The sequence below is a fragment of the Ciconia boyciana genome, chromosome 4, assembly GCF_034638445.1.
Source record: "Ciconia boyciana chromosome 4, ASM3463844v1, whole genome shotgun sequence".
NCBI classification, from domain to species: Eukaryota; Metazoa; Chordata; class Aves; order Ciconiiformes; family Ciconiidae; genus Ciconia; species Ciconia boyciana.
The window spans coordinates 60,909,091-60,931,675 of record NC_132937.1 but is presented as its reverse complement, the minus strand read 5'-3'; the positions used below and the strand labels follow the sequence as shown (position 1 = coordinate 60,931,675).

Below are 22,585 nucleotides of genomic sequence, written 5' to 3'. Positions count from 1 at the left end.
ACTCCAACGATGTACTTTTATTGCACGGCCAATAAACAGTGTGTCAGTTTTGATTTTCAGGACCAGTGTGCTGATTGAGCAGGTTATTCTATGTAGGGCTTCCAATGAATCTGAAAATATTTTGTAAGAACAACTATTTGCAGGGCATCCCTTCAACAAGCGCACGCTTTATGCACCCCTACTACTACACAATTTTTACTTAACAGCGAACACTAAACAGTCCAGCAGACTTCGTCGTACTGCAAACGGCCAGCCTCATCAACCCGGGTTATTTATGCGACGGTCTATAATCAGAGCACACGGCGAGCGCGCTAGCTGGAAGAAACCATGCGAATGGACAAGGACAAGGGGTTGTTCTGCCAGACTGACGGACGCCACGGTTACACCGCACCGTCCTGTCCGTTGCCCCTGGTCCAGCAGTGCCCGCACCAACAACTCCGGTCTTGCCGAGTTTTTCTGCCGAAGGTGAGCCGTCCGGCTGGCCGTCAGCGCTCGCGGAGGGCGGCGCCTTGGAGGAGCTCGAGGGAACACCGCGCACCCCGTCACGGCTGGCACAGGTAGGGTGCGCCGCGGTTTGAGGGGATCCGAGGGGAACGGAGGCACGCACCGGTTTCTCCGCCATCAGCCTTCCTGCCGTGCCCCCCAACCCCCTCCCTGCTTTGCCAGCGCCCCCAGGCAGCGCCGCGCCCGCCACCCCCCGCAGCGGCCTTGGGCGGGGGCGCGGGAGCGGCCGGGCCCCGACAGCCACAGCCGCAGCGCAGCTCCGCCCCGGGGGACGCCCGCCCTTCGCGCAGCCCCTGAGCGGTACGGCGCGTCCCGGCTCGCCTCGACCTCCGACGCGGCGCCGGGGCCGGCGGCGGCGCTCCCGCGGTGCATGCCGGGCAGCGCCGGCCCGGCGGCCGCCCCCGGGGGGGCTGAGGGGAGGCGGCCGCCCCGCGCCCTGTTAGTTATTTTGACCCCGGCAGGCGCCCGTACCGGCCGGCGGCGGCCGGGCTGCAGTCGCAGCGCCGCGGTGACGCAGCGCCCGGAGCGCAGCGCGCGCCCCGGTGCCCCGCGCCCAGCCAACCAGCGGGCGAGGGACGTAAACAAACCCGCCGGCCAGCGGCGCGCGCTACGGCGACGGCTGCAGCGCCCGCTGCAGCGCCCGCCCCGCCCCGCTGTAACCGCCGGCCCGCCGTAACCGCCCGCCCGGGCAGCGGCGCGGCCGCTCTCCGCTCCCTGCCGCCGCGACCGGAGTGAGTGTCCCGCGGGGGGCGCCCGCCCGCCTCTCCCACCTGCTGCCCCTGCCGCGGCGGTCGCGGGCCCGCAGCGGCGGGGAAGGCGGGCGTCCACCCGGGGCCGGGGGCCGCGCCTCCTCCGCGGCTCTTTCCGAGTGGGCCTCGCCGGGCCCCGGCGGGAGGGCGGCGTCCCCGGCCCAGGTCGCCGTCGGGGCGGCAGGCGTCGGCCGCGGGGCAAGGCCGGCACCTCGGGGCGGTTGGCCGGCAGCGGCCGGGGCGCGCGGCTGCCCGCCGCCAGCGGGGCCGCAGCGCTGGGGCGGCTCTGCCCGCTCTGAGGGCGGGAGGCTCGCTGCCGCCTCGCCCGACTGTCCCGGCCGAACTTCCTCGCCTCGTCTCGTACGCCGCCTTCGCGTTTACGCGCCCGCAGGGAGCCGCCGCTCTGCGCAGCCCGCCGTGCGCGGCAGACGTGTCGGGCTGCGCGTCCCCCTGTGGCACGGGCAGGCTCGGGCTGCGCTCGGGGCGGGGGCGCCTCTGCCCGGCTCGGGAGCACGGGCCCTCCTCCCCAAAAGCGGCTTTTGCTACCTGTTCGTTGTCATCTGTGGCACAGACAGGGCTCGCTGCTTCTGGTTGTGTGTTTCGAAGAGAGGTGCGTTAATTACAAAAAGTCAGCTACAGTAGCAACGCTGATCGTAATTGGAAGCCAGAACGTCGTTGGGACGTAGTACTTACTGATCACTGGTTATTTAAGGTTACTAGTATGTATTGGTATCTAGGAATGCTGGTACTTTTTGTTGCATTAGTCACACACAGTAAATTCAGCGTGAAGTTTCAAAGTTTGTTAGATAGAAGTTCCTAACTTTAAAGCTTAACTAATTAACTTTCTTTTTTTTTTTTTTGGGGGGGGGGGGGGTGAATCATGGGAAGAAAAGCAAGGGAGGTTACACTGTCAGTCAGCATCTGATGCTCAGACTAAAGTCAGACTTGCCTGGTCGCTTTTACATTTTAATCCTGAGTTTAAAAAGTGTTTTAAAAACCGTTCTTCCTCAAAAACATTAATTTTTCCAAAGCACAACAGTAAATTCACCATATTCCCCATTCAAATGGTGCAAGGCCCTTTACCTGCCATAGGTTTATTGCTGCTGTGTATGCCAGTGCTGCAACTCTCAAGTAGATTTCTGAACCAGTTTTTTGGGTTTTGGTTTTCTTTTTTTTTTTTGCTGTAAAGTTACTTGTGAAACTCATTGACAAGCTGATGACTTCAAGTAATTTTAAAGATTTAGAGCAGTTTAATGCAGCTTTATAGCTTTTGATCAGATGGCGTAAAACAAAAGCAAGTTAAATGGAGAGAGCTTGTCCAGCTGGGCAGACCTCCTGTGCAAAACTTCCTGTAAATGCACTGATAAGGAAAAGTAGATTGGCCTTGCCATGGTAAATGTATAAGCAGGCAAAGATCAATATGTAATGTGCCGAAGGTGCGAAGGTTGATCAGTGCTAGTAGGGAATGGACATGTTCCTTCATTTACAAATGTGCATTGTGTATTTTAATGTTATTTCAGGTTTACAAGCAAGTACTGAAGTCAGTCAATACTTCAGGTGTTTGCTAAGAATGTATATTGATTATCATAAATATGTATTTGAGTGGTAGAAACAAGTAGACGGCATGTGGGAAGAAGCTTTAGCATGACAATACCCTGTTTTCAAAGTTTTCTAAAATCCACATCTTTATTAGCAGTTTATTTGATTATGAAAGTGGTTAAATAGGAAATGGGTTATATTTTTGGGCTCTTCAGCATGTTTACCTTGAAATAGTAAAGCCTCACATTAAAAGCTATGTGATTATTTCACGGATGCTTAAAGGTGTACTACTAGCATCAGACTAGAGGTTTCTAAATTGTGATGTACTGCTCACTGCTTAGAGGTGCTTGAACACTTGCCAGTTAAATGGTAACTCATGCACATGTGCAAAGCTGCACGCAGGCCAGGAAGCTGCTGATGCTCAAACAAAATAAGCTTGCAGATGCGTGTTAAACTCGTCTTAGTATACATATTGGACAGTTTACCGTAGAGCTTTTAAAACTTAAGTATTTCAAAAGCTATTTCACCTGCAACATGGGGAAATGTAAGTAACTGCTACAAAAGGGATTTCAAGTTATGGTAACATCAGCTGAGCGTGTTACTTTTATTACTGCAATCTTTGTTACATCATCTCTAAAATGAGACTGAAGCTCTTCAGGGCATTGACGATCTCATGTTTCTGAAATAATACTTAGTACACTTCAGGGAACTGAAGTTAAAAAGATACCTTTTCAGTCATGTCACAATTTAACTTTCTAAATACGTCTCTTTGTTTAGTAAGAACCTGAGGTAGAGTAAGCGCTTTGTGCTTACAAATCACTGTATCAGACACGCTAAAGTAATACATTACATGTTGCATAAATGGGACCAACTTGGTATAATCTATTGATACAATATCAAATTCCAAAATAACCCGTTCATGTAGGCTGACATTATTTATAGAAGAGTGTGACCGAGGAATGAGTAGAGCACCAAAACAATTACTACTTGCTAGCCATAATAAATGCTTTTATGTTGCCTTGAAATTATATGGTGTACCATGCTTATCTTATGTTGTTGATATATGAATCTGAATAATAGGTATTTTGGTTGCAGGAACACTTTTCACAAACTTTACAGTTTGAAACAGATTGCAGAGGCAGTTGAACTAATAGTCTGCTAGTGATTTGCAAACCAGAAAGTTTTGAAACTGGGTCATTTACTGGTGCCACCTGTGTATTGATGCCATAGTGATGTTGCAACTTTGAAATCCGTTATCAGTGATCTTTTCATTAACATAAAAACGGAGGGTTAGTTACTTTCTTGGTACATTACAGAAAGTCTTCTCAGAAGCGTATGACTAGCACTAATGCATGACACACATGGAAACAACTTAAGTACCGATGTGCATTTGTTGGGCTTTTTTTAACTTGCAGTCTCACTTGAAGTATTAATGAGCTGTGTAGATGCCACAAGCATGCTTTGCTTCCTTTTACTCCTCTTTGAGATTTTCGCTGTACTCCATATTGTAAGGAAAGGAATTGTCTTGTATTTAGATAGGTAGGCTTTGGCCAGCTGACTGTTGTGAACTCATAACATTTCTCAGACTGCCAGACTTTTTCTTGAAAGCACTGTAATGGTCAAAATTATTTTTCAGATCCTAGTTTAATCTGTGGAATTACAAAACACTCTGTGATATTTGAATGCTTTTTGTGTGTGATCAGAAAGCCTCTTTGAGCACAGCTTCAAGCTCAAGAATGTCAATGCTTTGATTTTCTAAGACTGTTCATATCTATAATATTAAAGAACAACACGAATTATAATTCTCTGTTAAAGGAAAAATAAATCTTGTAAAAGGGGTAGCAAGCATCTATGCTTAGGTGAAAGCTTTTGAGATTAGCCCATTGATTTCCTGAGGGTGGGGTGTGTGCATGTAAAGTCTTGGAACTGAAATATTAGGTGCTTGGTAAAATTTGTCTGTCAGAATTGTTGGTGTGATATTAAAATGTGAAGTATGGCATGGTGGTAGGCCTCAGTGAATCACTGGACCCGTCTTTAAGTATTGCAGAAGTGGGATGATTAGATCCTGCTGTAATATGAATAGCTGTATTGAAATGTCCTACTGAGTTAGCAATGTTAACAGCTCTTCTAGACTTAACTGAAAAATAATCTATAATCTCATCTATCTGTAGCTTCCTCTACAAGCTCATTACTTTCCATTTTTTCTGTTCTGTGGAAACAGATGTAATTGACAAATAAACTTCTGTAAATTACTTTCATGTTGTCACTGAAGTATTTCAGTGAATTGTAACAGCAGAATTCCATGGGTAGTACTTGCTTAATGTGGTTCTCAGCTGGGCACTTAAGTGCATGCCAACTACAGTCGGACAGCAAAAGCTTACCTGTTTTATTCGTTGAAAAGGGAAAGAGGAGTTTGCAGCCTTATTTCATAGTGATGTAGAGCTTCAGCTGTTATGGCTAACTAAGTCCAACCTCTTTTCATCTTTCTTTATCTGCTGTTCTAATAACAACAGTGACTAATGTCACTTGAGTGTGACGTTGACAGTGACTAGTGTCCTTGAGAAAGTCTGGAATTTAGCAATAAAAACTAGTGACTACTAACTAATAATTGGATCTTGATGATGTTTTCCCTTAAACTGTATTTCCAAAGGATCTAGCTGCTATCACTGCAGCTTGAAAATATGAAATGTTTTCAAATTGTATGGGCAAAAAGAAGTATTTTGCACCATTAGCACTTGACAACTTAATAAAGACTGTGTTGTGCTGTTTATCTATTAATATGAAAACCAAATATATTGCAGTAAGTAGACAGAGACTAGAAGTGCCAAGCTTTTGACTGACAAGAGTCATCCTGAGTGCACTAATTTCTTTTCAGCCAAATACAGGAGAGAGTTTACAAACTTCCAGTGTTAAGCCTGTTGTAGTCCGGTGTAGTGCCAAGAGCACTATCCAGTATTATAAGTTCATGTTATAGCGTGACTGAGCACTTATCTTTGGTGCTATTTTTCTGGGAAGATATATCTTTTATCTGAGTTTCAGATTTCAACTTACTGCATGTTCAAGTAGTAATAGCACAACACCTCTCAGATGTAACTAAGCTCCTAAGCACGATAACTATAGAGTTTTGAGTATTAAAATGCATTTAAAAACAGACACACAAAACCAAGAAGATCCAAACTTACCCTGTTATTTAATAATTTAAAGAGACTAACAAGTACTAATTACTTACGGTGTTTTAGATGTGACTTATGTGGTTCTTTTAGATCCATGGTTGTGGTCTGATAGGAGAGTGTGAACTTCAGCATCAGGTGGATTCACAATTTGATGTCAAGTTTGTTTTATTCTTAGGATACAACCAGCTTCATTTTCCTTTTTTGAAAGAAACAGAGGAGGGTACCTTTTGTATGAGAAGAATGCTGTTCACTGTAACCTTTGTCTTCAGTAAACCTGAATAAGAACAGTACTAGCTTACTTGCTCATTCTCTTTCACCTCTGAGAAATTAAATGTAATATTACTTTTTAATAATTCTTTTGGGTAATGGTCACAATGGTGACCATTCACCATAGCATTGGTAACATAGCATTGTTTCCTGTTGGTATGTCTGAGCACCTTTAGAGCACCTATACAGGTTTGTCCTTGAGAAAGTCTGGAATTTATCAATCAAAACAATCTCTTGAAATTTCTGTAGATTCTCATGTTATTCTGTAATAGTAGTTAACAAGCAACACATTTGTAGACCATCTTAAGCAGACATTCAACTTTTTATGTTTACAGTTGTCAAACTGTAAGGATTCCTTTCAAACAGTGCTTTGAAAAAGTATGTATTATTTCACTACACCTCTCTTTCATAGTACATCAACATAGGTAGATGTCTGTTTTCTATGGAATTTATAATCACTGATGAAATAACATTACTTTCAGTCTTCTCCTAATTCCCTAAACTTTGCATAGAAAATTTGCAATTAGCCAAATATTCCTATGCCAAAAATTTAAATTTTACACTGTATAAATGATTTGTACTTTGGAATTGTGTCATGGGGGTACACACATAGGTTATAGATACAGGAGGCAATGGAAGGCTTAAGTGTGTTTCCCAGTCCTGCCTCACCTCAACACATAGTCTGTGTTCTGCTGTAAGAACAGGTGAGCCTAACATTTGAAAACAGTACCAGCCACAATGCTGGGCTCGCCTTCCCGTGGAGAAAACTGCTTGTTGAATCTCCAGTGGCTTGGGAACAAAATGATAGTACTTGTAAAATAAGAAATAAGGCTGCTTATCCAAAACTGGAGCCTGCGTCTGCATAGTATCTACTTGCTTTCTCAAATCATGTTTGTCAGGGTCCAAGGATGGCATCTGGAACAGTTTTGGAGCACTACACTATTCCCATATCTTTTTTTTTTTTCCTCCTTTTTCTCCTCCACATCATGAAGGCCAACTTCTTCTAGAGCCTTCTACTTGTTTTTTTCCATCAAATATAATCCCTCGGGAACAAATGTATTAGCCTAAAATAACTGTTGCTTTACAGATTGTTCTTTCCTTTTGTAGTTCTTGTTTAAATACTTAAGATAATACAACTTAGTGTTATTTCTTTATATTTTTACTGAGCTTTGGGGTTTTTTTAATACTAGTCCTGCAGCTAACAGGTATGAATTATTGATTGTTTGGTCAAACACTGTTTTCATTCTTATTTCTATGCTACTTTCCTAGGAAGCCTCATAATTAAAAAGAAGCCAGCTCAGTAGAATTTCAGATGTGGCAATGGCATCTACTGTAATCAGTTCAGTTCCTACCACTGCATCTCGTTTTGCTTTACTACAAGTGGAAAGCGATACTGATTCAGAGCCTGGAAAAGGAAGAAGTGGCCGAGGTGCCAGTAAATCTCAGGCTTCAGGGGGAAGATCATCTACAAATGAGAAAAAAAGAAAGAAAAGGAGAAAAAAGAAAGAACAGCAGCAGAGTGAGGCCAATGAGGTAAAGGGATTATATTTTCAGTAGTGGGTAAGGTTGTTATAAATAATTTTTGCTGTCCCTGACAAGTCATTGTTTTGGTTTTTTATGAAACAAATGCTACTTAGTCACAGAGACTGAAATTTTTTTCTTTGCTTTATTAAGAATTCTTTTATATAAAAGTAGGATACTCCCTACTATACAAGTTAAAAATATTTAATGAGAATAAATTGCTAGATTTTACTTTTTTGACAGCACCACTAGCATAATTAATTTCTTATGAAGGGAATGAGAACATTTTCTAACAATTGCTAGGAAACAACTTGTTTCAGAAGTAGGTAGTCAGTTCTAGTTGCCTGCTTGGACAGCCAGCATGCTAAAATTCAAAGGTGCTTTCAAGGTTTTTTTTTTTTCTTTTTAGGAGATAGCTAGACCTACCTACTCTATCTGAAGAGCTTTAAAATCTGGTTTCCTAAGTTGTAATTTTCAGGTTTATCCATCACTCTAGCCCATTAATCTGTTAAATCCAGAGCCCTTTTTTTTTTTTTTTTTTTTTTTTTTTTTCCCCCGTGAATTGGGGGGTGGAGTGAAAAACAATGGTGATTTTCTGACACTGGGATTCCTAAACCTCAGATGAAATGGAAATTAAGTGAGACTGAAAGAATTGTTCCAGGATTCTGGGAACTGGAGTTCTAGATTGCTGTGTCTGACAACTGATCTGAGATAATTTTTCTGCCTGAAACTGTACACATCTCTTATCAAATGTAGTATGTAAAACAAACAAAACCCCCAAACCCATCTTTTTTCTTTTAGTATCTATTAAACCTTAAAATCTTTGAAATTTTAGTGGTTGCAGTAATGCTAAGTAAAGTGATCTTTTTTCAGCTTTGATGCTGTTCTTTTTATAGTGAAGATTAAGTTTTCAATAAGCATACCCTGATGCTTCTTTACGCCTGCCTTAACACCATCAAAACTTTTAACGCCATCAAAATAATTGTGTGTATGCATATGCATTGCATATGTCTACAGAAATTCATTTGTATGGAAATGATACTTCTTCCTGTGATGGCAGAGAGGCAAGTAAGGGCCGACTCATTTTCTTCACCCCAGCATGTACTTTGTCTATGGCTATGCTCCACTGAAATTATAAATCAGAATGGTCTGCAACACTGTTCTTGCCAGCACTGTAATCTGAAGAAGGAGGCAGGGGTTGTAGTGCTGGTGCAGGCAGCAAGAAAGGCAGTAGCAAAGCGAAAGGCAGTATGGCAAGGGGCAGTTTGGAGGGGAGGGGAAAGCAGTTCTGAAGTATCTGCATTATTGCCAGATTTTAAGTAACTTTAAGCTAAGGTGAGCTGCCATTTTAAGGAGGAGTCATGACACTCGATAAACACACATTAAGGAGAACACTGGAATTGTACTTTGTTTTTTTTGTTTCATCTTTCATCTGATAATAGCTTCTTTCTTCCTTCCAGGAGCCTTTATGTTAAGGAAATCCTTGTCTCTAAATTGATAGTAGATTGTATCGGTGCCTTTATTTTCACTCCAAGTAAGGACCAGAGTGTCAGTTAATGTTTAAGCTTGAGCAGTGAATGTCTTTGAGCTGCCAAATTTGCAGGTTACTTGTTCACTTTCAAATTTTATAATTATGTAAGGTATTTTTAAGGTGATACTGTTGTATCTATGTGGTGCAGTGATTAAAAAGAATTCTTATTGCAGGTTCTTAAAATATGACCAACTTTAGATTGTTGACAAACTGTAAGGACTGTCTGTGTTGTTCTTTTTCTACTAGAACCTCTAGTTCCTCTGTTTGTTGATGCCAAATCTGTGTATACCACCTTTTCTTTGGCATTATATTTAATTTGGGTTGGGTGCAAGGACACCGTAATAGTTGATCCAGCATGAAATCGGTCGGACACAGTTATCTTTTCAGATTTGTTGAAACCATTTTCAGCTGGCAAAATATACTTACTTTTAAATTTTTTTTAATGTTATGAGGCTGTGGTGTTTTGGATCGACAGTTTTCCACAATTTTACATTATGGTATGTACCATATACGATTAAACAAAAATGTATCCCAAACTACGGAGTAAGCTAAAGCACACACATGTCTATTTGCACATGTGTCTGAATGCCTTTGTTAGTCTATTAAGACTGTTTCTGTATACTTGTCAACATTTCGATTAATGTTAAAAATAACTGTTTTTCAGCTCAGAAATCTTGCCTTTAAAAAGATTCCTCAGAAATCCTCACATGGAGGCTGTCTATCTCAGCATGAACAAAAACTGCACACTGCAACGCAGAAGGACTCTCAGGAAGAAAATTGGCAGGAGTGGAGACAAAGAGATGAGCAGGTACAGCTTACTGTATTTAGCTGTCTTTGGCTTTCCTGAAATATGTTACTCCATGAAGTTAAATCTCATGCATAAAGAGAGGTGGCTGGAGGGGAAGCAACAAAATACTGCCACATAGAAGGAAAGGTTTCAGTGGAAATTGAGGCCACATCTTCTGTCAAATATAGTTTAGAGCCAGCACATGCTGCTTTTTGCACACCTCATAGCTGGACTGCGAATACTGGAGTATGGTAAGAACAATTTATATTATTTGGACAACAAGTAGAAGTATTTCCATGGAAGGATGGTGAAATGCTGTGGTGGGAGAAAAGCTGGGGATGTTTTGGTGGAGCAATATATGGATATACAGTACGGATCCATAGTAAACCAGGCTTGGTAAGGTCTGTTAGGCATGAAATAACTAGTTCCTTTCTAGGTAACAACACTTGAACTCTGTGTGCTGACTGTCCTTTAGCACACTAGGGTAGTCCTATCAGTGTAAGAACCTCTGGTTTTTATGTTAGAACATCTTTTTCATAATAATATTGTTAGTAGGGTTCATTAACACTGGAAGAATACATTAGAGATCAAGCAAAGACTGTGCCTGTATGAAGGTCAATACAATGTTTTCACTGTGTTTCTTGCCAAAGCTACCACAAACAGAAATTACACAGTGAAATGCACTTAATCCAAAACAATAAAATAATCTTCATGTTGAACAAATACAAAAGGTTGTTGTCCTTGTGATGTCAGTTAGGAAGAGTACTTACAGTTAAAATCAGCCTTTTTGGTTCTTGACATGAATTCAGCATTTAAAATACTCCTTTTTGATACTGAAGAATGTATAGTGATTTTCTTGTATGGTGTTTTAAATTATATGAATGTTCTGAATTGTTTGCAGTACTTCAACTGTTCTGGGCCAAAATAGCATAGATGGACAAAGAAAGGATTTCTTTTAGTGCATTTTTTCAGATGTGCTTAAAGGAATGTTTTGGCACACTTTTTTCTAGATTCCTTTTCAATAATTGTTCATGATGCACTCATTCACTGTGGGTGATCGTTTGGGCTGTCTTGTTGTGCTTGAAGATGGCCCTTTGCAGTATTTAACTTTGCACAAACTTTTTCAAGGCAAATTGCTAATGAGTGACACCAGCTGGAGTTAAGTGTTTCATGAAGTTGTGGAACCTCTACGCTGGCATCTACTAGGATATTGTTTTCTTTTACAGAGAAATTTTCAACTTGTTTCTCGCCAGAAAAGATGATATTGAACTGCTTCTTGTTCTAATTAAGACCCGATACAGAAAGCCATATTGACAAAAGACTGACATCTGGATACTGTCCTTGACTATTTTGTATGTTGCTAATGCTTTGGTATAGGTGCCTCCTTAAGCAGAGTATAGCCAAGTTCTTAACTTTGCAGGCTTCTAGATGGTTGTCCTAGCAGTGGAGTAATGACCTAATAATCCTCTTGAAAATTTCCAGAGCTAATTAACTTCAGAATTACCTTTTAAGGTACAGGTTTGCTTTGTTCAGTACTTGCAGTGTTTTTATTCTGTGCGGTATGAAGCAATTATTTAAGGTAAAAAAGAATTTTATAGCCTAATTACTGGGTGGTGAGATGGCCGAAGTAAACTCAGTTGTAAACAATAAATTCTTACTAATTTCGATCTTACTGACACATAGGCTGTGAAGTTACCTTGGGATTCTTTTATTTTAAAAATAACTTTAGAGCAATTACTGTAATTGTAACATACAATTGTTATAGTTCTAAAGACATCTGTCCCATTTTATGAGAAAAGGGAATAGCCAAATGCTGTCACAGTTCTTGAGGTTGAAGAACAGGCTGTTTTGTGGCACAGCTACATTTTGAACAGCTTTCTGTGGTCACAGTGGACTGAACATAAAGAATGGAGGTACCGTGTGGACTGTGAATATTTTTCCAACAAATCCTGTATTAACTTTCCTTTTGCTATACTAAACATTTAGTGAAATGCTTGACACTGGCATGATCACTGTTAGATTGCAGAGTTGATATTCTGTAAACAGGAAATAAACTTTGTTTCAAGTTATTGGTATGACTTGGACACTATAGGTTTTGAGTTGACCATAGAGGTTACAGTGAACTTTTTTGGTTCATAAATGGTTTAAAGCATTGGGTTTTAGATCTAAAAGTGCCAAAAAGTTGCCCAGACTCCTTTAAACTTACTTTTAACTTTACCCAGAAACTCTTAAAAATGTGAATATTGGAATCTGATGGGTGGAAAAAGAAATTGCTACTTGTGATTCCTGTCTTAGAACAACAATCAACATGTTTGCTGTAGCTTAAAGTATATAATATGGAATGTATGTCTTGTTAGGATATTCTCAATAAAATATGCATAAGCAGTAAGACTCTTTTTAAAACTGTTATTTCACTGTTTGTAGATGCCACCCATGTATTACAGCACTGTCAGGCATCGAATTAGCTTGTTTTTTCTTATATGAGGGGGGGAAAAAGGACACAAGTGAAAATGGTGAGGAATTTAGTTTAATTATAGCATATGCATTTTTAGGCTCTTGAGAATTACTGAAAGCCTGTGAGTCCCCACTGATTTCCACAGTAGCCTACTAACAAGGCAGTAAAGGACTTGTGACCCTGAAATAAAAAATAGGAAGTAAAGGCCAGTGTTACACAAAGAACCATGAGCCTTCAATATCCATAGCTATGCTTTATTTTTTCTATTTAATATTATCACCAACAGTTTCAGTAATGATTGTCCTATTGTCTGTAGTCTTGTTGCCCAAATTGTCATAACAGTTCCATTTCAGGATATGCATTCAATGTTACTTTTCTGAAGTAATGAGTTACAGCGTTTGTGTATCACTTGTGTTAAATTATTATTTGTTATGTTCTGTAAGACCATAATTTGAAGAATCCAGGGATAACTCTGATTTAAAGAATTGTGATCTTAAGGCAAATTTGATTACAGACACAAGGTACAAGTATTAGAGACTTGATGCTCTGAGCATAGTAATGAGTGAAGAAGAGCATATGCTTTGGAGTAGGTCTGAAAAAGCAAATTTGCTGAGCAATAATCTGTCTAGTCAATCTGAGCACAGGGACTCGGAACTGATACATTACTGAGGGACACAGGTAGTTTTTCCTCACGCTTGTTCAAAACATGGCCCATTTGGTGGTATTCTCTAAGCAACCTAAGAGGAGGTGGGGCAGGCACTTGTCTAGCTTCTGTGTAGTTTGTTAAATGACTTGAAATAAAATTTGGGGTGTGTGTGCTCCAAGCTTTTCTCTTTCTTTTCCTATGATTGTGCCAAAAGTATGGCTGCAGGATGACTTACATCTGCAGCATTCTATCTCACTGAAGATGCCTTACTTTTATTGGGGGATGTTGCATGGTACACATATACGTATGCAGGGATTACCCTACCCAAGTCAAGTGTCTTAGCCATTTAGCAGTGAGGTCCTGCTCCTCTCAGCCCATTGAATGTTGAATTCTGACAGAGGGTGAAGCCTCATGTGGAGGGTGTTAAATTCCTTATCAGCTGTTGCTTGTGTACCGGCTTATATCATTACCACCACTTTAGGAATATAAACTTGGTAGGGTCTGTTTATAGTTTTTTAAGAGCAGGTTGTTGTATTAAAGGCAGATACAGAGAAAAAAGGTAAAGGAAAAGAGAGAGAAGCCACGCTTACGTTGGTGTGGTATGTGTTAAAGGGAAGAATCAGTTAAACTCTCTTGAAGCCCACAATAGCACCACTCTTAAAATTAGCAAGAGATGGTAGTTAAAACTTACAGGAGGTCCCTGTAGTAGGAAGAAGAGGTAAGGTATTCTTTTGAGATGTAGATGAGAAGTGTTGGAAGTTTATGAAAAGTCTGGGGTTTTTTGTTTTGTTTTGGTTATTTTTTTACGGGAAAGACAGGACCAGCTGCAAAGTGGGTTCAGCAGACTTTAGAATGCAGAATTCCCAAACAAAATAGCATTATTCTACATTTATGGCAATTTTTTTGGAAAGGTTTGTTTGACAGAATACCTTGTTCAGTCAAGGTTGCATCAATTGTTGATTAGGACTTTGAACACTTCTGTTGTCCCTGTGTTGTTTTTTCATAAAGTCATGCTGACTGTATTATAAGATTTAATAAAAGCATTTCTTCTCTGAGCTGGAGAAACTGATTGGCAGGAAGGTTCAAACTGCAACTGGGACATGCTTATCTGAGAGGAGAGACATTAGTTTGAATTCTTCAGATGCAGAAAGCATGAAATCCTAGCCTCTCAGACCTGTAGTTTCCCTTGTCCAGCAATACAATATTGGTAACAAAGAGGTAAATTTTAAATGGTATACTGCAGTGGAGGATGATATTCAGCACTGGGTGAGAAACAGGATCTCACTGCTTCCACAGAGGTCAGCTCCACAAAGAGCATCTCCCAGTTCATGAAGAGTTCCTCTTTTTGTATTTACCCTCCAAATTACCATACTGCTTGGCACTTTCCTTTTAAAGGATTGTCAACATTTGTCTTAACTATGGAGCTATTACATAAATATCATGGTCTTTCTTCAGCATGGCCTTTCTTCAGCAAAGCTTTTAAGAGAGTCACTGTAAGAGCTTTGTGCATGGATCTCAATTTCTTATGACCATTAGGTGTAATCCAGCGGTTGCCTATTGGATGTGCACTCCCAGAACCTTAGCAAAGGAACCCATGGTTTCTAGATTTTTGGATAAGTTTAAGTGGTAGTGAGCCTATAGCTATCTATTCTGAGACAGTCAGGCTATGCTTAGAAGCAGGACTGAAGGTGTTTGGGAAACTAGGGGGGAGATGACTGGCTTTGAGAATATTCAGGTCTAAGCTGCTGCTTAGAAGTAGTGACCTTTGTATAGCTAGCTTCAAACACTTGGTCTTGCCCTGAACTGAATGACTGCTAGGTAAGTGAATTATGATAGGGTTATTGTACTAGAGATCACAAATGCAATTTCTGTGTTTAATAGTTACAACAATTGTGGTAGTACTAATTCTTGATAATTATTTAGGAGCTTGTGTGCTAAATTAGCACTTTCAGACACACAAAAGTCCTAAGTTCATCTTTCTTGAGTTTACCTTATTTTTGTGTGTTAATTGTTCTCTTTTGACAGTCTGTTTTTTTTTTTTTTTTTAATCCTCATTCTCTCCTTTTTCATCATGTTCATGTTGAGTTTTTCAGTGTAGCAGGCTACAAGGCCTAGTTTTTGGTAGATAACTATCATTGTCAGCTCAGATTCAACAGTTGTGGGCTAAACCAGTTCATTGATTTGGGGGGAATTTCAGTCAATTTATTGTCAGTTATCAAAACTCTAATTACTGATTCTGATACTGAAAGAAAACAAACACTTAAGGAAAAAAACACCCCTTGCTGCTGCAGAACCCCTCCTGCCCCCTCTTTGCTCTAGTCCCCTCGCCGCGGGCGGCGCAGGAGACGGGGGTCCCTTGGCGGGCCCCTCCACCCTAGCGCTCCGGTGAAGGTCGTCCCTGCCGGCCGCGCTCGGGCGGCTGCCCTGCTCCCGCCTCCGCTCCCCCGGGGCTGCAGCCCGCCGGGGTTGCGAGGCGCCTCCGGCCTGGCTGCTGCCGTGGCTCTTCCCCGCCTCCCCTGCTACAAAAACCTTGCCAGGGAGGCCCAGCACAATCGGTCGATGCTAAGCTTGAGCTACAAACCAAACGCAAAGCTAGGAATGACAACACCCCGCAGTCGACCTGAAATCTTGTAGCAATTTATGCTGAGAGCACTGTTTTACTGTGTTTCAAATAACCGCTCAAAAAAGGGCTGGATTACTGTGGTAAAAACTAGAAGCCAGTCTTTGGTTTTCTCTTACGTGAGACTGATCATATGAATGGTTGAACAAACAATTAGGAAGAATGTGTGTGCTTTTACACCATATAATAAGTCACTTTTAGGCATATGTAAAGCATATGAGAACTTGTAAGGTTTTTTTCAGAACATGGTTCCTATAGACAAAAAAGCTAGTGTACCTCACACAGCCCAGTTGGAGCAAAGTACCATAAGACTGCTTAAGTAATTTATTCACTTTAACAGCTATTGTAGTTTATTCTGGAATGAATGAAAAGGACCTCAATTTGAAATTCAAAGAACAATAAAATGATGGTTAAATTAATTATTTTTACTAATTAATATTTCAGTTAAGGGCATAAAAAGGAGAGCACTATGATGAAGAATAAGGCTTCCATTTGGCAGCATATCACACAGGGGATTGTAGTGATTCCTTAAGACAATAGACCTCAGAGGAACAGAGTTTTGCATTCAGAACAACTTAATCTTGGTTAACTTTGCTGTAAACAGTAACATAGGTTATTAGCTGTTCATACATTCAGATTATCCACTATCTACCTCCTCTAGGTAAATCTCTTATTTTGGCTCCATTGAACTGTTGCTGGTATTGGTCTTCTCAGTTCAATCCTTCAACCTTCTCTGCAGCAGGAGCTGGACTTTCCTCCACTTTCCTATTTTCCTATAACACAAGAAAAAAAGAGATATCCCATCCTTCATTCCTGTTGTGTTGTTCCTAGTTCCCTTTCTTAACAGCTCACACCTAGAAAGCTTCAAATTTTCTTTCCATCTCCCAAGAAGACTTACCTACTTACTTTTTTCAGAAATGAAAGAGAAAACGTCTTGAAATAATGCAGGTTTCCTTAGTTCTGCTCTCCTTTTAAGAAAAAAATGAATTGCGCTTAATCTAATCTTTTCTATGCAGTGGATGAGCACTTAGACTTTTTGGTGGTCTACAACGACCATTTTTATCCTTTAACATCCTCTGGTTTTCATGTTTCAGACTAAAAATAAAAATTATTTTTAAGAAATCTCATGCAAACAAATCACCAAGATGGTAACGGAATTACATAGATGTGCACAACTTATTGTATGCCTACATCCATCACAAAGTTTCCTGAAGCAAGGTATTTCGTTCCTTATGGTACAAAAAGGTATATTAGCTGTTAATAATGCCATCTGTCACATGAGTGAAACTTAGCTTTTTGGCAATTGTAACGATATGTATATTGAAACTGAAATTTTAGCATGGTCTTAGTGGTTTTGTCCGCTTTTTTTTAGCAACCTAGTCACATTAAGTATGTTAATTTTGTTTCTTCAGCTGACATCTGAAATGTTTGAAGCGGATCTTGAAAAAGCATTGCTGCTAAGCAAACTGGAATATGAAGAGCACAAAAAGGTATTTGCAGGATTCATCCTAATGTAAAAGCTGTACAAGTTTGACGCTTGAATTTTAAAAATAAAAAACCCTCCTAAAAGTACCATTTTCTTAATGTAAATTGTTTACTTACACTGTTCAGATCCTTAAGAGTTCAGAGAAATATTGGATTTGAAAGAAACCATACATGATAGTATGGGGTGGGGTTTTTTAATTGGCCTGTAAAGGTGGAAAATTAGTTTTACTTTTTCAGTTTTCTGGCATATAAATGTGCTGAAATTTTTTAAGAGTACAAGAGATTCTGACCTTCCTCAGAAAAAATCCAGCACACTTGAAGAGTAAGAGAATCAAAGCACTGACTTCTCCTTAGGCCTTAAAGTGTTAGTTATGGTTGAATCATTTGCATTTTTGCTAACATCTTTTCTCTGGTTTGAGTGTAAATATTTTCGTTCTAATAAGCTGTATACATTTTCTTAGCTGGTCAGGATGCTATTTTTCTGAGTGGTTCCTACAGAACACTGAAGAGTTGTTCTGAAAAAGTATGCTTAGGTGAATTTTTTATTTTTAACAGGAAGTTGCTTCTTATTTGCAATAAATCAGGAGCCAATTAAATGTTATGAAAATATGTAAATTTAAATATAATTATGTATAATAGAGAAATAAAAATTGCGTGTGCACTTTTGTGCAAATATCTCTGTACGATACTTAATTTTTTTGAGGGGGAAGAGTACCATAGTGCTTGAAAACCAAGAATAAATTTTTAACTTAGACACTAAAAGTTCTTTTTTTTTTTTTTTAAATGAAGACTATTTTCAGGCATAGTAGCATAGCATTGTTTGTAGACTTTCTGATAAATACCTCTGAATAATTTAAAATATATACTGTATATTCAAAATATACAGTACATGAGTATGCTGAATAAATCTTGTTTCTGTGGAAAGAAAAGCACTACATTTCCATCTTTGCTTTCTATATAACAATTTTTTTCTTCAGATTAAAAATAATCTTAAATGTTAAATAATCTCAATTAAAATATTTAATTAATTAGTATTAAAGATTATTTTTAACAACTGGGACAATGATAATTTGGTAAAAATGTTAACGTAGACGTGTGGGGAGGTGGGACTCCAGTTCAAATGGATATTGTGTACCAGGCTGTCTCATTTCAACAGGAGTAAGGTCAATTGGTAGAGCATTGCTGCACACTAATAGCTGTCTGACTTCTACTGAATGAGTAAGCATATTTTGAGAATAAAAAGAAGGTACAGTAGACCTCTGTTTTTTTAAAGAAAGTGCTAAACTGCATTGTGTAGCACTCTGCCTTCCTGCATTTGACTACCATATATTCTCAGTTTATAAGTTTCTGGATAAAATTTGATGTAGGTGATTGAGGAAGTATTAGGCTGATAGTTCATTTGCTGTTTAGTGAAGAGCAATGCTCTACTTCAGAGAACAGAATCAATGCTTAATTGCTGATATGTCTTGCACTCTTTAAACCAATCTGAAGCCTGCAAATTCCTAGTGAGGCTAAAATCTCCTTTAGTACATTATCATTATTTTTTTCCTATAATTCATAAAGCTTCAGGAAAAAATATTTGGGTATTGAAGAAAATTATACCAGTGGGACTTTATTCTTCTAGGAATATGAAAACGTTGAAAATACTTCACCTCAGTCAAAGTCTGTGAATAAGAAAGAGAAAAAGAACCAGCAAGGAAAAGACAAACCTCTCACTGTGTCTCTGAAAGACTTTCAGTCAGACAGTAATATAGGTATGCCTTATCATACCATATGAGCGGTTCTACTTGGAATTTTCATAGTGTGTGTGCTAACAGCAAAATGCCCTTCTGTCTCTGTTCATTAATACTGTGTTTAAACAAACACTAAATGAGTTGCAGTTATTGTGTCCTACCGAGCCTAAAAGCTAAGTGTTCATTATATAATAATGGGCTAGTTAGATTAGCAGGAAAAAAAGAAGAGGTTAAGGACAACATAATTTCATGTAGTATCCCTGGGGTGGGTGGTGGACTCAATCACTCTTAACGTGACTTTTTTTAAAAATCTAAGTGGGTTTTTTTGTTTTCTAAGTTTGCACTCCTCAGGCAACTGAGTTTCTCTGTTTCCTGGGTAATAGCAAGTCATTGTTTCTTCATGATACTGGCTTTTATTAAGATGAGTAAATATTGAAATAACTTATATATACTCATTATATGCATTATTTATATGTTTTAAATTGCTTAATCTGTGTCTATAGAGCTGAGATTCTGAATTTTAGTGAAGAAATCAAGGTAGATGCTAGAAAAGGAAGAAAGTAACTTCTTTTCTAAGGTTTTTCTTTTAAGGATGTTTTTATCTAAATCTACAATATTTGTTAAACACATTATTTCCAAAGAATCCGAATAGAGGAAAAAGATAGAAAGCACAGCAATCTGGAAGGCATGGAACGCATTCAGGTATACAGTGAGATACGTGCTATAAAAGCCTAAATAGACTTAAAAAGAAACAGACCAACAAATTCCTTAAGTGTCTGTACTAAAGACATTGCCTTCCACTTTAACTGAAGCAAATGGATATGGCATGCTGCTTTTGATTAAATAGTCTGAAAGATCTGGGAGAAGATGCAAATAAACAGGGATTGATGTAATACATAGTTTATAATCTTGGCTTCTAATGCTTTAGTAATGACTTTTTTTTTATTGTGACTTTGAGAGGAGAGTTAATGTTGAAGAACTCCAATAGATGGGTTTTTCCCCCCCACTTTTCAAAATGTCTTGTTTCAATAGCCCACTGTACAAGATATGAGTAACTTATTGATGTCATTTTTTTCTATTCTTTTCAGATAACCTTGCTAAAAAACATGAGGTAAGTCTTATTCAAACTAGTTTAATTAAAAAAAAAAAAGTAACTCTTATGTTTAGAAGGTAATTGTTTTGGCACTTTCTGTAGCAACAATCAATTATACATTCTGAAACTGACTGATTTCTATTTGGAAAGCTTTTACAGATGCAGATTTAATAGAGATGTATGTCTGCAGCTCTTGTGTCTTGAGAACTTAGTATTAGCTTTCTTAGAACTACCTCGTTTCCTTAGTTTTCAGATAGTCTTTGATGCAACTTGCAGATTTAAAAGCATGTTAAAAAATACAAATTGTACAAAAAAAAAGAAGCAAATTAGATAAGAAAGTACTGTGATGCTACTGTGCTGTGGTGTAGTCCACAAATATTGAAACTCTGAGGGAAGAATAGTGAACAGTGAAATAAAACATAAATTAGTGTAGTCATAGTGCAAAATGATTAAATTCCAACTTGCTGCTTTTGTGTAATCTCATCATCAGCTAAATGTTAACTCTTAACTAATTTCTAGGCTCTTCAATTGGTATCATATTCTCTAGGTGGAAGTTACAGTATTCTCAGGATGTACAACATAAAACAGTATCTAGATGTAATACTTTTCCATGACTTAAGCTATTCTTTAAACATGCTGACTTCTAGCTCAATATTAACTTATATGTAAAGGAAGGTATGTTATAGTACTTATTTTTGACAGGAACTGAACTCTTCCCAGTCTTCGTTGCATGATGGAGGATTTTTCAACAGGCTGGAAGACGATGTTCACAGGATACTTGAAAGAGAGAAAAGGAGAGTCCAGCTCACTGATCACAGTGAAACAGATAACTGCACATCTCATGAACACAACCAGGCATGTAAAACAGCAGTCATTCTGAAGTGAAGAAGTTTGCCTAATGAAGCTTATTCAGTGATCAGAAGGGAGCACCTGAGTAGAAGAAAGCACAAATCAAAAGCATGATAATCTTAAAGAATTAAAAAACCCACAACACTGTAATATTTTTATCTATCTGAAGAGGTATTTAAATGACTTTATTTTTTTAACATGAAACACTTGTGATTTGAAATAATTTTTGCTCCACAGAAAATGCCAATATTTATTACTGCGTTTCTTATTCTTTTGGTATCTATGCACATATACCTCTTTAGTTTTGATCAAAAATTATCTTCTCTGACAAATAAGTTGCCTTTCCCAAGGATCAAATTCACATGACTAAATTATTAAGAAGTGATGTTTTCTTGCTTATAGGAGAGTGTTTTGAAAGATGGAAAAACAGAACAGCTAAAGCTCGAGCTTGAAAAGAAAGATGCAGAAATTGAGCAACTGAAAAATATAATAACTCAGTGGGAGGTATGTAGCTGATAATACCTTCAAATAGGAGACAAAATTTAACATCATTATACTTTTGAAACAAAGTATTTATTAAAATGTGACCAATCTGTAGAGATGCTTTAGACTGGCCATGGATTACATAATTACAGAGCAAATTATTCTTTCAGTACCACGTGAAGAGGTCTTTCTTGGTAAGTTAAGCGTCTAAAAATAATCAAAAGAATCAAGACAAAGCATCCAGAAATAAATGTTATATCTGGCATATCAGTCACTACTTGTTTTCTAGTATGGCTATTTTCATGGTCAGAAAAATAAAGATGTAATCCAAGACTAGGCAAGATCTTGAGCAATCTGATCTGCCTTGGAAGTTAGCTCTGCTTTGAGCAGGAAGTTGGACTTTCTTGGGTCTTTTCAAACCTATTTATTTTTTAAATTCTACTCAGCTTTTCTGGCATTTAAGAACTACATATTGTTGGGATTTTTTTGTAGATTCAGTCCAATATTTGACGTGGTTAAAGAAATAAATGAATATTTTGTCAGGTTTGAGAAGTTCCTTTAAAGCTGCAGTGTAACAAGAACGGAGTCCTGTATTTTGTTATAACAGAAGTTAAATTGGAAATCAGCTTCACCATATGTGAAAACACACCAGGAAAAAAAGATTTGCTCGTTAATAATTACATGGCATTGCCATATACTGGAGTAGCTAGGGAAAATGTCTCTGTCACCCTGTTTTCAGTCCATGTTAGCATTGTCTGGATAGTATCTAGAGCAAAAAGGGCAAAATTTCCATGAGGAACTGGCATTGTAACAAAATACAGTAAAGCACCATAGAATTATTTTAAATGATTTTATTACTATTTTTTATTCCTTGCGTAAGGTAGACTGAGAAGGTTTACAGATTGGGAGTTTTCTGATGCTTCAAAGAAGCACTTTTACTTGTAGTAATAAAGACATGAACTTTGTTAACAGCTGTTTTCACTGTGTACTAAAGTTGGAATCCCCAGGTGACATTTTAAAGTATAAAACCATTCATATTTACCACTATTAGCACTTGATCACATTTGACAGAATAAACACTATGCATAAGGATACTGGTGAGGTGATGGACGATGATACAGCTGTTTAATTTTATGAACTTGTCCAGAAA

At 39.0% G+C, this 22,585-nt stretch overlaps 1 protein-coding gene across 3 annotated transcripts in view; it reads left to right on the top strand.

Annotated features, from left to right (window-relative positions):
- Positions 1 to 205: 205 nt before the first annotated feature.
- Positions 206 to 22,585, top strand: part of GKAP1 (G kinase anchoring protein 1) — a 28,125-nt gene continuing 5,745 nt past the window's right edge. The window contains exons 1-8 of one of the 3 annotated variants that reach the window (XM_072860146.1): positions 206 to 557; positions 7,502 to 7,765; positions 9,949 to 10,092; positions 17,205 to 17,282; positions 18,902 to 19,031; positions 20,099 to 20,121; positions 20,806 to 20,958; positions 21,355 to 21,456. In XM_072860146.1, coding sequence (XP_072716247.1) covers positions 7,553 to 7,765; positions 9,949 to 10,092; positions 17,205 to 17,282; positions 18,902 to 19,031; positions 20,099 to 20,121; positions 20,806 to 20,958; positions 21,355 to 21,456 — 843 coding nt within the window. In that variant the 5' untranslated portion in view covers positions 206 to 557; positions 7,502 to 7,552. Of the gene's footprint in view, positions 558 to 913; positions 1,236 to 1,261; positions 1,864 to 7,501; positions 7,766 to 9,948; positions 10,093 to 17,204; positions 17,283 to 18,901; positions 19,032 to 20,098; positions 20,122 to 20,805; positions 20,959 to 21,354; positions 21,457 to 22,585 lie in introns of those variants that run through there. The other 2 variants (XM_072860143.1, XM_072860145.1) reach the window with 2 other exon arrangements.